General features: G+C 39.3%; 1 protein-coding gene across 18 annotated transcripts in view; it reads left to right on the forward strand.

The window, feature by feature from the left end:
* Positions 1 to 17,462, forward strand: part of ST7L (suppression of tumorigenicity 7 like) — a 147,548-nt gene that overhangs the window by 70,131 nt on the left and 59,955 nt on the right. For 11 of the 18 annotated variants that reach the window (XM_061410787.1, XM_061410778.1, XM_061410770.1 and 8 more), the window contains one exon: positions 13,875 to 14,203. The exons of 1 other annotated variant lie outside the window; for it this stretch is intronic. In XM_061410787.1, coding sequence (XP_061266771.1) covers positions 13,875 to 13,940 — 66 coding nt within the window. In that variant the 3' untranslated portion in view covers positions 13,941 to 14,203. Of the gene's footprint in view, positions 826 to 1,142; positions 5,087 to 13,874; positions 14,204 to 17,462 lie in introns of those variants that run through there. 6 more of the 18 variants (XM_061410772.1, XM_061410777.1, XM_061410782.1 and 3 more) reach the window with 4 other exon arrangements.

Here is a 17,462-nt window from a genome sequence, read left to right on the forward strand (position 1 = left end):
TTTGTGCCTCCATTATAACTCCCTGTGTCCTCACAGTTTCTTTTCTTGCCTTAAGAATAGTTTATTTTGTGCCTTAAAGATTAGCTGGTTTTCTTCTGGCACCAGTAGTGAGAGCACTGGTTTCTCTTTTTCCCTGAAGGTCAACTATTATAATGTGTTAAGTTGCCACTGGCTGTAGGCCTAAGAGTTTGAGACTACAGTTGATTCTGGGTCAGGCTTCAAGAAGGATGACTTTTTACTGTTGTTCAGGGAGTATAGATATTTGGGTTGGAAACTGACTCTTCTACTTCCTTTTAGTATAAAAAGAAAGCTTACTGATCACACCATAACTCTGTTGCTTGCAGTGGTGCTGATTGGCGAGTGTGTGTCTCAAACTGAAATGACCTCACTGTGTAATCTGGCATGGAAAAAAATGGACTAAACAGAGAATCCCGTCCATTTAACAAGCAGAAAAAAATATGCAGCTGTGTATTTGAGATCACAGAAAAGCAGTGGGAGAGATGGTCTCTCAGGGCATTGGGAAGGAGGTAAAATAGAGAGAGGAGGGAGATCTAGAATCTGGAGTAGAGATACAGTAATTGTTAGCAGTGTCCTTCCATGAAGTACTGGCTAAAATTAATGTGGAGTTAGTATCTAATGTCTGCCTTACCTAAGAGATCTCTGATGCACCAAAAGAGCCTTTAGGATTACATAACACAAGCTCCTAGCAGTGTCTGAGAATAAGTAATTATCCATTTGAAAGTTGAAGCTTCTTTTTTAGATCAAAAGTTATTAATTTACTGTGATTCTAGTTGATGAACAATAAATAGACATTTGTTTACTATCTTTTGGTATGTGTTGCTGGTATGTAGTGTTTAAAATGTGCCTGACAGCAAACTTCTACAGCTAGATTTTATCCCCGTGGCCTTTACATGTACAGTTTAAATTCCTAAAAGTTAAGTATTTACTGAAAGTACCTGCAGATCAATATTCGGTATGTAGTAGTTCCAAGGGCTGTTTCCATTTAAGAATTAATGGGAAATGAAAACAATATAGGCAGACTCCAGTTTATAAACTCAATAAACAATTACCCTAGTAGACAGCAAGAGAACCAGAGGTTCACATTCTTCTTACCACTTAATATTGTGTGGTCTCTGCCCCAGGAGCATTACCATCACCCAGGACCTTGTTAGAAGCAAGATCCTCAGATGATTCTATATACATTTAAAGCTTAAGAAGACCTTGCTCTACTCTACCCCCAATAGAGGAATTTAGAATTCCTGGATGGTGCCACCTTATCAAGGTGGAAAAGGGACAAGATTGTAGAGTCGTTATGAGCAGAGGCTCTGGAGCCAGACTGTTTTGCTTTGGATTTCAGCTGTGATACTTATTGGCTGTGCAACCTTGGGTAAGTTGCTTAACCTTCCCCACCACCCAGTTGTAAAATGGGAATAGTACTACCTCTTGGATTTTTGTGAAGGCTAAATGAGTTTAAAATTTATCAAGAATTTAGCACTGTGTCTGCCCACAGTAAAAAGTAGGTGTTAGCTGTTGTTGTCATCATCATTGTCATCATCATCACGGAAGTGCAGCTGTAGTGAGAAACCCTACCCCCTTCATGTTTGGAAGAGCTATGTCCTACTAATAAACAAAAAATACTTTTTTCCATGGAAATAGTAGTAGAAATGGCTGTTAGGTATCATTTAAATAATTCTTTTAGTACTATATTTCCGGTACATTATGTGTACCAGAAAGTGAAGAAATGTTTCAAATTCTAGGCACTAGCAAACTGCCTTATGGAGCAGAACCCATTGGTAAGTTGCAAACTGCATGTGTTAAAAATTTTTAGCTAAGTCAGATATTTGATAGCCAAGTACAGTATCAATGAAATATAGAAATCAATGAAGAATTTTTGAAACATACTTATTCTTCTATTAAGTAAGGCAAAGCGGTTTAAGAAAATTTCCTAGTTCCTTCCATTGTTGCCATTGTCTCTTCTTCATCTAATAACTTCTTGTATTATTTCTCATGCTAGAGTAAATTCAGTCTGCATTTGTTAAAATGCATTTGTTATGAAAATTGCTTTTTCATGAAGCAAGGCGCTAGGGATTAGTAATTTGTAGTAATCCTCACTGAACATTAGATTTAGATAAATGGAAGGGAATGAACTAGAATGGTTAGTGTTTTAGTGCCCCTTCTTTTGCATGATATAAAGATATGGAAAGAGATTTCATCTTCAGCACATTAGGACTTTTTCTCCTGATTTTTCTCCTGGCTGAGATGAAAACAGCCTGACAGTAGACACGGAGCAATGGAAAAAAAATTGCATAAATCCCTGGAGATGTGGAATGTGCTGATATCAGAGCTGATAGTCTCTTAAGGCCAGAATTCCTGAAAAAGGAAAAATTGCTTTTAAGTGGTAGGTCATTTTCTCACCTGCTTTGAAGCCTGCTGGGTTAAATATGAGAGTTCAAAGTAAGGGTAGCCAGCAAACCAATGAACTGGAATCTGATTCTGCTTATCTGAAAGGCTCTTCTTTATTTAAGAGCAGCACTGCCCTCTCCTTATTGAACCAATCTTCATCTACTCTGTCTCCTTTCATTCCTCTCTTGCAAGAAAAGCTTTCTTCTTAGTAAGCCTTGGGAGGGCGTTATTACAACAGTGAAAAGACTGAAGATGGTGTTTGGAAATTTCATTAACTTACAGATAAATTCAGGCTGTGGCATGTGACTTTAGTGCTTTTGTGTTTGAATATAAAAATCCCTAGTTGGGTTTTAACTAAACGGGCCAGCATTTGCAATGTTGGCAGATAAGGTGTTATGGGTAAAGACAAAAATTAAAAAGATTTCCAGATAAATTATTTGTTTCACTAAGGCAAAACTTGGTTAAAATTTGTTTCACTGAACACATATTGTAGCTGTGCTAGGGTGGGAATGGGCCCCATTTCCACATATTTCTACTAATCTTTATGTGGGAAAATGTGGTTGGACATGCCAGTGATGAATTTCTGAGCAACTCATAATTGGCTGGCTTCACTGTAACTAGGGCCTAACAATCTGCTTGATTAATTCTTTAAGGACTACATTAGCCAAGTTGCATGATTTCCAAAGATATAGAAGGTCAGATGTTACACTAACAAAAGACCTCTCTACAGAATGTCTCACTGGGATTTCTTCAGTCCCTTCCCCAAACTAATTAACATTTCTCTCCCTAAATTACATTTTAAAAAGTAATAAGCAGATATAAATGCCAAGTGTCTTTTACTGAATAGTAACGAGAACTTTTGAGAAGGTTTGTCCATTATTATAATTTTTTCCAGGACAAAGATTGTCTTCATAACTAGGGGAGTTGATAGACAACTATAACCATGTATTGATATACATCAGTTTAAAGGTTCCTAATTTACTGTTGTCACAACCAGTGACACGAAATCTGTCTACAGGTGAAAGGCTTTTTATAGTCTTCATCTGACTTTACTAAAACCCTAAGAGAGTTGCATTCTAAATAGCTAGGGCCCCATTCAGAAATTAAACTGAAATTAAAATGTTTCTTCACTTTGAAAATGAATTATTTTCAAGAACTAATACAGTTTTAAAAACATTTTAAATTGTAACTAAGCATAAATTCTGGGAAAATACTCTTCTATAACATGCTGTTTCCACAGTAATATATCTGAGATATTTCCCAAAGAATATCCTGATAATAAAATGAATCTATTGTAATAGGTCAAAAATTTTAAATGTTTACACTTTTGTTCCATTGTTAGTACTGCTAAAGTCTTTATTTGGGCAGTCTGGCATATTCCAATTTTTATTTTCTTAATTAACTGGGATATTTGTAGCAAGAGAAAAGTTGTTCTCTGCTTTTTATAAGGGTAATTTCTCATACTTCATCCTCATTGTTCTCCTATAAAAAGAACCAGAATGAGAAATTTATGGAATTGCTAATGTTCTTCTTTATCCAAATGTTCTAAGTACTGAACTCTTCAAAGACGAAAGAGAAAGAATAAAAGCTAGGGCAATGTACTTTTTAACACATGTCTATATTCTTTCCCCAGGATTTAATTCGGTTTTGAAGTTTGTGGAAAGCACCCTCTTTCCCTAATGAAATTCATAAAAGCTCTCCCTGAATTCATTTGGCAGAATATTTAATCATCTTTGCCCCCCCTCAAACTGAAAGCCTCAGTGCCAAAGTCTAAGTTACTCTATCACTAACTGCTGTGAATATATTTATTATTATTCATTAGCACTTGAGGCAAATGGACTGCATAGCAGGTAGAAGAGTTGTGCCTGGATATTGATGTAAATCACTCATTCCAAATTTGTAACACTAGTAGTATTAGAATTCATATTAGGAAACCTGCTGACTTTTGTTTTAGAAAAGATTTTTGCAGACCCAGCATAGTCCTCTAAATGGAAAGAATAATGGGGTACAGAGGAAAATTAAAATCTTGAGGAATAGTTATTTTAGCTTTTTTCTTGAGTGGAATTTTGCTCCTTCCCCCACCAATCAAATTTTTAATGCTCAAAAGAACTAAATTAGTACAACTAATTAATATATTATAATTCTAAACCAGGAGTAATGTGGACTTCATCAGTTTTCTTTTTTAAAAGTTTATACTTACACTCTCATTAGTTCTTACCAGAGGCATTGGAGGACAGATTGTGATCTTCCAATGTAATAGATGAGGAAGTTTGAGCCAATCAAGTTAAGAGTTCCTTGAAATCACACAACAGATAGTCCTTTAGTCGCATATATATTTGGTTTCAAAAATGTGTCACCTCTCAACTTATACCAAAACAAGTACAGAATAAATGTCAAACCAAATATAGTAATCCTGAAGGAATTATAGACTAATAGAGTGATGACAGTAAAGTGGCCTTACTATTGTCTTCCTATAGGGGATGAATTTGGAGAAGAGTTTTAAATAAAGAGGCCAGTATGGATTGTCAGAAAGTAAAAAGGGACCTTAGATTGCAGAATTGCTTACTGAAAAGATCTAAGTAGACAAATAAACTACCTGGAAATGTTCTTCATTATATAAGCCTATTTAATGAAGTTTGCTGTTTTAAAATAAAGAATGCCCATTTGCTTTTTTGTCTTTAAACTGGTTCACTGTAATTTCATTCCTATTCTGGTTAGTAAGTCACTTAAAGTACACTGATCATTTATATCACATACTCATACAACCCTAAAAAGAACTTCATCCTTTCTAATTGTCTAAAATGTGCAGTAATACTGAATAAACAGTAGGCACTCATTTGTAGTGATTCAGAGGGAATTTAATTAACTCTTTGAAACAGTAAACAAAAGAAAAAGAAAAGCTTCAGCTCAGTTCAGTTCAGTCGCTTAGTCATGTCCGACTCTTTGCGACCCCATGAACCACAGCATGCCAGGCCTCCCTGTCCATCACCAACTCCCAGAGTCCACTCAAACCCGTGTCCATCGAGTCAATGATGGCCATCCAACCATCTCATCCTCTGTTGTCCCCCTCTCCTCTGGCCCTCAATCTTTCCCAGCATCAGGGTCTTTTCCAGTGAGTCAGCTCTTCGCATCAGGTGGCCAAAGTATTAGAGTTTCAGCCTCAACATCAGTCCTTCCAATGAACACCCAGGACTGATCTCCTTTAGGATGGACTGGTTGGACCTCCTTGCAGTCCAAGGGACTCTCAAGAGTCTTTTTCCAACACCACAGTTCAAAAGCATCAATTCTTCGGCGCTCAGCTTCATAGTCCAACTCTCACATCCACACATGACCACTGGAAAAACCATAGCCTTGACTAGACGGACCTTTGTTGTCAAAGTAATGTCTCTGCTTTTGAATATGCTATCTAGGTTGGTCATAACTTTCCTTCCAAGGAGTAAGCGTCTTTTAAGTTCATTGCTTAATATAAACTAAAGCTGTAGCTTATGTTCCAGCATCTGTTTTCAAAAAATCAAAGGTGAAGTTTGTCAAGGATTGTGAGGGTAAGTTTAATTGAACAGAATAAATTTTTGGTGTAAAATAACATAACTCATGGCCTTTTTTGTTTTGTTTTTCTAAAGTGGGATTTTTAGGTAACAGATGTACTTCTAGCAGTTGTAACAATACATTGGAAACTTCAATGTGTTCCTTAATGCTGATAAGGCCTCAGTGAAAGATTAGCTATTAATGGTATTCTATCTGAATTCGAGAAAAAAATAATCTCTGTTAGTTCTCTAATTAATATTAAGATTGCCTTATGTCTGTCTCAACTGCCAGCTTCAAGAAAAGAAATTATTTGGGCTTCAGGTGATATTCAACAAAACTAAGAGAACTGATGTTCAGAGAATTCAGACCACATAATCACCCTTTAACCTCATCCTATAGTTTCAAGCATTCTGGAAATGAAATGTATATGTACTATTCAAAGTGTAGAAAAGGGCTGTATTCCCATTGAGCACTCTTGCATATTATAAATGGGATATGCAGAGAAAGAAGCAGTTTGGGGAAGAATTTAAGAAGGGAACATACTCTTATAGTCTTTGTTAGGCACTTGGCAGCTCTTGTTTTCATCTATTCAGCATGCTGAAGTCCCTATTTCTTTCTGATGCCAGAGTTCAAGCTTTTACTCCCAGGTAGCAGCAGCTTTACTATTAAATTTTAATCCCTCAGTGTTGTTAAACTTCTATCTAGAGTATAGCCACAACTATTTTTTGGCAGGCGAACACACTGCTGCTTTTCCTTCAGTCACAGTGAGATAGAAGAATGTTCTCTGGCTGAGGCATGGATGAAGGCACTTTACTAATCTTATACATAATTCATCCTTGGTTGCTGGGGTATTCAAAGTTGAAACTTTGCCCTCTGATAAAATTCAGATGGATTTTTTATTTACTTGACTCTGATCCCTTTGGGATTTAGCCCTTATTGGGAGCCCAGGAATTCTAATTCAACAAAGCTCTAGCTGTGTAGATTTTTCTTATTAATTTACTCTTGGTGTATTTTAGCTTTGTAATACTGACTCAAAAAAAACCCCCCAAAAACGGCACTAGAACATGCAGTTCAGAGTCCTGGATATCCTGAAAAGATTCTTCTTTCAGTATTGGCTTATTGGATGAGAAGATTCCAATAGAGCTTATCTTAATTTGTTTTCAAAGTTTAGTTTTTAAAGAGTCTCAGCATTTAAAAATATGTTAACTATCGCTCTTTAACATGCTATAATTTGGTAATGATTATCCTGTAACATACCAAAAGTTTTTAATGTTGAATTCATTGTATTAAGATGTTACTAATGATAAATTTGTTCATTCATTCAATGAGCAGATACTTATTGGATACCTTTATGAAACATAAAATGCAACCCATGTTCACAAGTAACTCATAGTCTAGTGGTAGGGGTTTGAGGTAGACAAGAGATGTATAAGGCAGAGGCTTCTGCTGCACGAGTAAATTAGTTTATCCTTGCAGGTTCATTCATTTGACTGGAAGTGACCGATGAGTTATTAATATTTTCACATGCCTCACATAAGATTTAGTGACCCAAAAAGTCTATCTAGACTGATAGAGGCTTTTTCCCTTTAGAAGAATTTATTTGGTTAGGATTCCTTTCAGTCCAACAAGAGTAAATAGAAAGAGGTCTCTCTCTTTATTTTATTATTTTTCAAATATCAGACATGAAAGACTTTTGTCGTTACACACAACTGATGAAGTTCATGTTTTTGTTAACTGTGGTATTCATTATGTTCATTTAAACAGTTTAGAATTTATTAAAAAATGAAGTGCTCCACAACTCAAGATTGAAATAAGAAATGTCACCCCTCAGATTCATATATAGTGGCCGCAGTAAGATTAAAGCCTACTATCAGTTCAGTTCAGTTCAGTTGTTCACTTGTGTCCAACTCTTTGCCACCCCATGGACTGCAGCATGCTAGGCCTCCCTGTCCATCGCCAACTCCCAGTGTTTACTCAAATGCATGTCCATTGAATCGGTGATGTCATCCAACCATCTAAACCTCTGTTGTTCCCTTCTCCTCCTGCCTTCAATCTTTCCCAGCATCAGGGTCTTTTCAAATGAGTCAGTTCTTCGCATCAGGTGGCCAGAGTATTGGAGTTTCAGCTTCAACATCAGCCCTTCCAGTGAATATTCAGGACTGATTTCCTTCAGAATGGACTGGTTGGATCTCCTTGCAGTCCAGGGGACTCTCAAGAGTCTTCTCCAACACCACAATTCAAAAGCATCAGTTCTTCGGTGCTCAGCTTTCTTTATAGTCCAACTCTTACATCCATACCTGACTACTGGAAAAACCATAGCTTTGACTAGACCTTTGTCTAGTTTAATGGACTTTTGTTTGCAAAGTAATGTCTCTGCTTTTTAATATTCTGTCTAGGTTGGTCATAACTTTTCTTCCAAGGAGTGAGCGTCTTTTAATTTCATGGCTGCAGTCACCATCTGCAGTGATTTTGGAGCCCAAAAAATAAAGTCTGACACTGTTTCCTCATCTATTTGCCATGAAGTGATGGGACCAGCTGCCATGATCTTCATTTTCTGAATGTTGAGCTTTAAGCCAACTTTTTCACTCTCCTCTTTGACTTTCATCAAGAGGCTCTTTAGTTCTTCTTTGCTTTCTGCCATAAGGGTGGTGTCATCTGCAAATCTGAGGTTATTGGTATTTCTCCTGGCAGTCTTGATTCCAGCTTGTGCTTCATCCAGCCCACTGTTTCTCATGATATACTCTGCATATAAGTTAAATAAGCAGGGTGACAATATACAGCCTTGATGTACTCCTTTCTCGATTTGGAACCAGTCTATTGTTCCATGTCCAGTTCTAACTGTTGCTTCCTGATCTGCATACAGATTTCTGAAGAGGTAGGTCAGGTGGTCTGGTATTCCCATTTCTTTCAGAATTTTCCAAAGTTTGTGGTGATTCACACATTCAAAGACTTTGGCATAGTCAATAAAGCAGAAATATATGTTTTTCTGGAACTCTCTTGTTTTTTCTGTGATCCAGCGGATGTTGGCAATTTGATCTCTGGTTCCTCTGCCTTTTCTGGTTCACATACTGTTGAAAGCCTACCATACTCATTAATTTTTATCTTTGTTTTCTATATCCTCTCATTCCTAATAATGACAGATTAATAAGAGCTAAGGACCATCCTGGTTTAGAAAATGAAACAGTATGATGCCATTGTGAAACAGAATGGGTCAGCAAAGAGTCAGTACTAAAATTATGTGCCTCTGTGGACATGTGAGAAAGAAGGGGAAAGAACCACTCAGCATTTCCGAGAGCCCACTGTTCATGTCAAAGCTGCACCCTGCAGTGACTGATTCTCGAAATATATCAGGTTAATTAGAAAAATAAAAGGATATTGGGTTAAGGTAATAAAATAAGCTGCCTTTTCCCTCTCTTCCAAGCTAAATTTTGCTGATCAATTCTGAATCCTGGACAGTTCTACCTTTTAATAAGGGGAACTGTCAAGATTTTCTAAGCAACTGAAAAAGATTTCCTATATTTATTGGGTTCAGTCAGTATATGTACTAACTGGATAATTGGAGATATAACCCTGGAATACATATTAAAATATTTTTAAAAACAGGCACAGAACCTGTCCTTGGGGAATTTATACTGTTAGGCATGTAATCATTAGATGTGGTAAAATGATGACAGTCTTTTGAGTAGAAGAGGAGGCCTAAGGTTGTACTGGAGGGTCGAGGAATATACTGACTTAACTCAGTTGAGGCAGCAGGAGAAAGTGGAATGATTTGAACAGACTTACAGGCAGAAGACTGAAGATCCAGCTTTGGAGTTTACTTGTAATTGTTACTTCTCTAGTAATTTATCTGAGTTTGCTATATCTGCTGGAATAAGTGGAAATTATTATTCTTTGGGTAGGTGAACAAAACGTACATCTAACCCTCATGGCATTTTCCAGTTCAGAAGTCTAATTTGTAACCTGTAAGGAGGTGTATTCATGTTTCTGGGTTGTAAGGAGCCCACTCTTATCCATTCATCTGTGTTCCCATTTATATTAGGCTGTGTCTGCTAACATTAGGTCTCTAGAGAAAGACTTAAGTAGACTTAAGGCCCCCTGAATTCCTATGGACTACCTCCTACTCCCATAGGACTTCAACAAACATAATGAACACTTACAACAAAAAAAACTTTTTATCTTTTTCATAGTATTGAGAGTAATAATATCACATTTGGTCTCAAGTTCCATATTGAATTTTTTTTTTTTTAAATTGCTTTTGAGCAGTAACTTTTCCCTGGTTGCTTAGCCAGTCATACAAGTTGAGACTTCTGTTTCTATGCCTGTTTTATAATAGCTGCTCTGGGAGAACAGATGAAAAATAATAAGTTAGATATTTTATGAGTATTGAAATCCCTTCCATTCAGAAATGTAAATAAAATAACCAGCATGAGCAATCAGCTTATGTCAGATTCCATGGCTTTATGTTACATAGGGAAATTATAGTGCAACCTGAAACATGCTTCTTAATGAATTCACAGTGGTGTCACAGTTGAATGTAAACCCTTGAGCTTTTCTGTTGTGAAGAATTTCACAAATCACCTTTTATAAACTATTTAGGGGAGGAGGAAAAAACTAAGATGATACCGACAAATGCTATCACTGTTAAGTGGTTGCCTCCCGTCCAGCACTAAATTGTGCCAGTTAAGTAAAGCAGAAAGTTAATATATTGCTCACCTTTTGGCTTATTCAGTGTTCATAAATATAAATATATACATATATATACACACACACACAAATGTATATATGTATACATACACACATTTCAATATTCTGTTTTTGAAAGTGGCACCAGAAAAGTGCTGTGGAAGAACAGGGTTGCCCTTGTGGTTTTTATCCTCAGAGTTTAGCAAAGTTCAGTTAAAAAATGGCAGAAGCCCAATAAATAGCTCTGTTTTTACCTTCAACAAGTGCAAGAAGCCAGAGACCTAACGTGAAGATTATGAAATGAGGATTTGTATCTTTGGTTGTTGCTCTAGCAGCCTGTTCTGTTGTTCAGTTGCTAAGTTGTGTACGACTCTTTGTGACCCTGTGGAGTGCAGCATGCCGGGCTCCTCTGTCCTCCACTGTTTTCTGGAGTTGGCTCAAATTCATGTCCATTGAATCAGTGATGCCACACAACCATCTCATCCTCTATAACCAGCTTCTCCTCCTGCCCTCAGTCTTTTCCAGCAACAGGGTCTTTTCCAGTGAGTCAGCTCTTCTTATCAGGTGGCCAAAGTATTGGATCTTCAGCATCAGTCTTTCCAGTGAATATTCAGGGTTGATCTCCTTTAGGATTGACTGGTTTGATATCCTTTCAGTCCAAGGGACTCTCAAGAGTCTTCTCTAGCACCACAATATGAAAGCCTCAGTTCTTCAGCACTCAGCATTCTTTATGGTCCAGCTCTCACCAGAACCATCCTGTCACTCAGTGAATTGATTTTGTCGTCCCTAAAAGTCTCTCATAGCTCTCCTCCTTTCCACTATGGCCTCGGCTCACTCAGCTCTGATGAATGTGCTAGCCTCAAAAGTCCAATATGCCAAATGCGGTATAGGAGACCAGTCAAGTTTAAGAGTCAGGGAAAGAAGCATGTATTTTCTATTTTTAAAGAATTTCTTTTTTACATTCTAATTTCATAAGTGTTTGGCTTGATTTACACCAAGTTCTAGGCCTGTTAGCCTACATTAATGTATCACAGTTCTGGATAGGATATTTGATAGCTCTTATTTAGCCCAGAATCTCAAATGATAGGGAGCTAGAGTGAACAATATTTAGCATTTTGTTGGGTTTCACAGTGTAGCTCTCTTCTAGTCCCTCTGTCTGTAACAAATGGACTCATCCTTGTGTTTTTCCATAGCTGCCCTGGTGCTTACTGACATAGATCAAGATACTGTGTGGCTCTGTAGGGAACTCTGAGCCATTTGACAATCTGGGCACATGTAGTCACCTCACATTATTTAAGCCCTGATCTCAGCATTCTAACTTCTCTGTATTCCCCAGTGTATATAATATGTACTTGCATGAAATTCCTTATATATTGCTTGCACATTCTTGCTTCTAAGTTTCAGCATAAACCAGTTCCTTCTACTTAGAATTCTTTGCTCTGTCTGTTCTCAACCAAAACATCCTGTATCTTTTAAAAATCCTGCTCAAAAGCCACCTCCTATAGAAAGACTGATTAATCTCATTCACTTGATTCCTTTATTCTGAGAATTCTGTTTCTCAGTCTGTTGCTTAAATTGTTTTGTTCCTTTGTAGTTATTGATTCCATACATTGTCACCCAGTAAGCCTAATGGTTCTAGGAATGATGCGCCTCCTGCATCCCCATCCTTGTGTACATTATATTAATACACAGAGACTTTGAAGGCCTACTGACAACCTTTCTCTCCCCTGAGTTCTAGTCCACTTTCCATACCCTTTCCCTTTCTTCATAGTTACAGTCCTGGAGAAACAGGGCACGTGTTCAGGGTTTGGCCTCCACCTTACCATGTGTGTGGCAATCTGTTGAATAGATTCCTACAGTTGGGCAAGATTTAACCCTTTGGTTTGACAGTCCCTGCATTCTATTCAAACACATTTAAGAAGTAGATGTGAGACCAGGAGTAGAGAAATTTCCACTGAAAGCTAAGTTAGCTCTTTATACAAGACTTCTGAAGCTGCTGTCGTCAGCAGCTCACTCGACACTCTCCTGCTCTGCCTCTTTTCCAGGAGTCAGGGTTAGTTTAAGAAAAAGCCTCTTGCTAGAAGCCATGACCTCGTACTTTTATCCCCTCCATCTGGTGTGTGGCCTCATGGGGCTGTGCTGCTATGCAGGAGGTGAGCAATGGAATTCTTTAGATGATGACTTCTGAGCCCACATGCAGAGGCAGTGGGGGTGGGAAGCAGGGAGAACAGTGAGCGCCAAGATCGATGGACCAAAAAGTAAGATTTGCCCTGGAAGGAATCTTAACTATAGGTAGATTGTTTTCATGAGGTGTTCTTCCCCTAGCTCAAGTTGGGGCCCAGGTCAGGGAGCTGCAGCATCCTAGATCTATGATTGATGAATGTTGTATTCCTGCAGCTTTCCCTTCTGCCTTCACAGTTGGGGTACAGGAGTGGGATAGGTAGGGTATGTAAGGGCTTATGCTGTCTCTAATGGAATGCATTCCAGGGTTGAACAGGGAAGGGTTCCTCTTGCACACATTATCTCTTAGAGCTGCTTTGTCTCACAGTCTCGGACCTAAACAGAAGTCTGATTTTGAATAAGTGTGGGAGGAGGGGTTGAGGGCAGCAAAAGTTTTTGATCAAGTGAAAATCTGTTTTCTGCCTCGTCTTTTAAGGGTTTCTCTGCAAGGTAGATAGATACTCTTTGCCTTGGTATAGATAAATAGCTTGTCTTGGTTCGAGGTCTCAGGATTTTTACTAGGCTGTGAGTAGGCATCTGATCTGGGATAAGACCATTTGTGTGTGTGTGTGTGGTTTTTTGTTGTTTTTTTGTTTGTTTAGCACTCTCATTCCTTGTTCTTACTTACCTAGCCCAGGGGTTGACAGTAGTTTAAAAAAGATTGAAGTCTCAAAGGAAATTCTAATACATACTTTAAAAGCCCAAAGCCTTAATAACTTCCTCTCAATAACTTCCTCTCATGGCTTCTCGTGACTACTGCTCTGTCTACACATTTAGCATCTTTAAAAGGACTAGATAAAACTAAAACAAAAGATGAACTGTTGATCTGTAAAAGGAAAAAGGAAAACAGAATTAGAAACCAGAGCTGATTATACATGGGCCGCTAAATGTAGTATAGTGATCATGTGGTAGTGGTGGTGTTAGTGACAGAAATGGCAAAAAAGGGATTCATTGATGAGATTAAGGAAGCCCTAAGCTGTTGCTTTTGTAAATTCTGCTCATGTATACTCCTAGGATATTTTGTGTCAATTTCTGTCCTAAAGGTGCTGGGATTCTCCTGCCTCCAGCCTAGGCACCCTCAGTTTCTGAGCAAAACACACAAGATTTGAAGTCAGAAGCCCTTGGTGTGAGTTCTGGCTGAGCTACTCAATATCCACAGGACTTTGGACAAATCACAGAGCCTCTCTGAACAGCACCTGCACAATGAGCGTAACTCCTATCACAGGGTTGGTGAGACAATTACATATAAGCAAAAGCGTTTATACATAAGAAACCTTTTTATAAACATCACAGTTATTCTTGGGGAAGCCTCACCTTGAAAGTTGTCAAAAAAGAACAGCTGTGGATTAAACTCTTTCTTTTTATTCACTCAGTTGAGCTTTTTGTTTGGTCAAGTCTGCTTACTGGGGTTGATGTAAAGTCATCCTATTTCTGCTTGTTCTGGCCAAAGAAAGAGAATTCCAATGCCTAGCTGATCCATCTGTAGACTCGTAGGCAGAATGAAAGTGAGCAAAGGTAAATTTTAGGATAGAACAGTTCAGAGTTAGAGGACAAAAGGGAGAGTGCTTACCTTGCTTTCTCAAATCCAGGATGACTAAAACATCTCAAGTAACTGAGGAATAACCACAGTGATGTTGAGAGATCATTTAAGCCACAAATATGTGCTCAGTTGTGCCTGACTCTTTGTGATTTCATGGACTGTAGACCGATGGGCTTCTGTCCATGGGATTTCCCAGGCAAGAATACTGGAGTGGGTTGCCATTCCCTTTTCCAGGGGATCCTCCTGACCCAGGGATTGAACCCGCATCTCGTGCATTGGCAGGCAGATTCTTTACCACTGTGCCATCTGGGAAGCCCTAAGCCATAAATGAAAAGTGGGAAAACACACCTATAGACTCCCTCTCTTCTATCCTTTTGACCTTTGGGGGCAGGGACAGGAATATTACTGACACCTCACTGGCCTCTGCCTGAAACCAGCCAATCACTAGCTTCTGGGAAAGCTCAGTCTAGTGCAGCAACTGTGACATATTTACCCTAGTAAAGCCACAGCTTGCTCCCCTCTAGTGCCTTTCTCTTGTGGAAATCATCTCTGGAACCCAAAGTTATCCTGTTTTCTAATCCAGGAAGAATTAAAACAATGACAACAAAAGCTCATGAGCAGCAGGCTTAGTAATCATACCTCAAGCAGTCATAGAAGACTGCCCTCTCATGCACAGGACAGAGGACACAAATTGCACTCTCTGCAGTGTGAAACAGCCATGGCAAGTTCTACAGTCTCAGGCACAGTGCCTGGGTGGGAATTGCCCACTGTTGACCTCTTCTTTCCATGCCCTTACTGTATCCTTCCCCTGCCATCTCCCAGAGGGGTGCCAGTCCCAAACCAACAGCTGCTTACATGTTGATAATTTTAAAATGTTCCTTGGTTACAGCTGAACACCCTGTTGTTGATATAATTTTTGAAGTGTTTGATTGAAATCTGGTTGCTTTTTTTTTTATTGTCGGGGAGGAGGAGGATGACGAGAACCCGAATATAGCCTAAGAAAAGCTATGTGTATATGCTATATTTGTGCATATTTGTGTGTATATACCTTCATGATTGTGCGCAGGCTGATAGGGCAAAGAGAGAAAAGGAAACATCTCTTTCTTGTTTTCCAACACTGCTTCAAAGACGCCCAACCCCCATAGTAGCAGGCAGTTCCCAAGTGGAGGGCGGAGGCAGAGGCCTCACCAAGGCCATCAATAACCAGGTGTGAGCTACAGGTCTCTGTGTAATGTGAAGCTCTCCCGTATTTCATTTCTGCACCCAGGGAGCAGCTCTGCAGGATTGCTTACGGAGAGCTCTGTGTCTGGCACCTCTCTCCACAAGGCCCAGGCGCCCAGGGTCCCACCGACCTGTCCAGGAATGTATTACATTGTTCACTGGTGCTGTAATTTGGCTGCAGGAGCTAGGCCTCCCAGGGATGAGAAACATACTCTCTCCAGCTTCCTCCCTTGGGCTTCTGCCCTATGACCACTGAGGGCATTTAAATAAAACCTCAGAAAGGCTGAGAGAAAAAAAATTCCTTGTTATCTTTCTTATAGTAAGGTCCTGAGTGGGTCTGAGAATTTGGCGAAGAACTTAGTGGTTGATGTGCTTAGTAAGGGGAGGTGAGAGAACTGAGAAGAAAGTACTCTCTGTAACAGGGAGGAAGAGAAATGAGGCCGTGAGTGGTCATGAGACTTTGCAAGCAGATCCTCAGGGCCAGGATATATTTGAGTCTTTGAAATAATCTGAAGTCCCTGATTTCATTTTTGAGTCTGGGTGAACTCCGGGAGTTGGTGATGGACAGGGAGGCCTGGTGTGCTGCAATTCATGGGTTCGCAAAGAGTAGGACACGACTGAGTGACTGATCTGATCTGATCTGATCTGATATGAATACTCTCATACAGAGTATGGATTCATGCTATTAATCAAGCCCGGCAATAATACACATTGGCTTTTATCTGCAGGACTATGTTAAGGCTGGCATTCTTACTTTTACATAAGAGAAACTGGCTACAGGCTGTGCAGGTAAGGTGTTAAGTCATGTGCCTTCTCTAAAAGATTCTAAGATCCTTAAAGGATAATGTCTTTTAAATTAACTTTGTATCCAAATAGTGTTTTCTACAATGCATTATACCTAAATATTAAAAGTCGAAAGAAATGAAGACCAACAGGAAGGAGTGAAAGACGAGGCAGGCTAAGAGACTGCTGATCTGAGGGACAGGCCCCTATTAAACAGAAGTGAGATGGGCGGGTGGTGGCAGTGGGGGATGGGATTAAAGGCAGTGAGTGAGTACCAGCAGGACTAATTGAGGCTCTGACTGCATCAAATAAAGTTCTCATTTTGCTGCTTGTTCCAAATAAATTAGTTTGTTTGTATAGTGCAGAATGGAAAACATTCTGGCTTTGTATAAAGCCAGTCAGAATGCAGAGGCAAGCTAAGGAATAAGAGGAAAAATTAATTGCTTGGCCATCATTCCTTTCTGGAGCCACATTAGCCTCTGTAATAGGGCTTAGGCTTACATAGGCCTTTTCCCCCTCACTATCCACCACACTTTTCAGCTGCCTCACTGTCGGACAGCTTGCTCTTCTCAACCATTTATAGGAAGTTGCAAAACTTGGTCTTTATGAACTAGAACTTGGATCCCAGGGAAAAGAACATAGTAGTATGAGATGCCAGAAGAGGTCCACTTCCTTTCACAGGGTAAGAAGCAAAGAGAGAATAAGATAACAGAGCACAGGTAGATTTAGCTCAGATTAGTTTCCCATGGAAGACCTAGGCTATCATTTATGTGGTAACCTGGATATTCTTACGAGAGCTGAAGCTGACTGGGACCTGAGAGCTCTTCCCAGTGGCCCAGCGGACCAGATAGCACCCCTCTGTAATTCATTCAGCTCTGTTCTTGAGTCCAGCCTGTCTGTGACCCTTACCTTTCCACTACCTTAAAGCTTTCTTCCTCTTAATCCCAGCTCAAGATGTCAGAAACTCTTCTTTTCCCCTCCCTCTTCCCCCTCCCTAATCCCACCATTGGCTCATCAGTTATCCAGTTGACTCCATTCTGCAAGGAAGACATTCCCCTGGCCTGACTCACTCAGTCCTATTTCTCCA

This window comes from Bos javanicus, chromosome 3 (assembly GCF_032452875.1).
Source record: "Bos javanicus breed banteng chromosome 3, ARS-OSU_banteng_1.0, whole genome shotgun sequence".
NCBI classification, from domain to species: domain Eukaryota; kingdom Metazoa; phylum Chordata; class Mammalia; order Artiodactyla; family Bovidae; genus Bos; species Bos javanicus.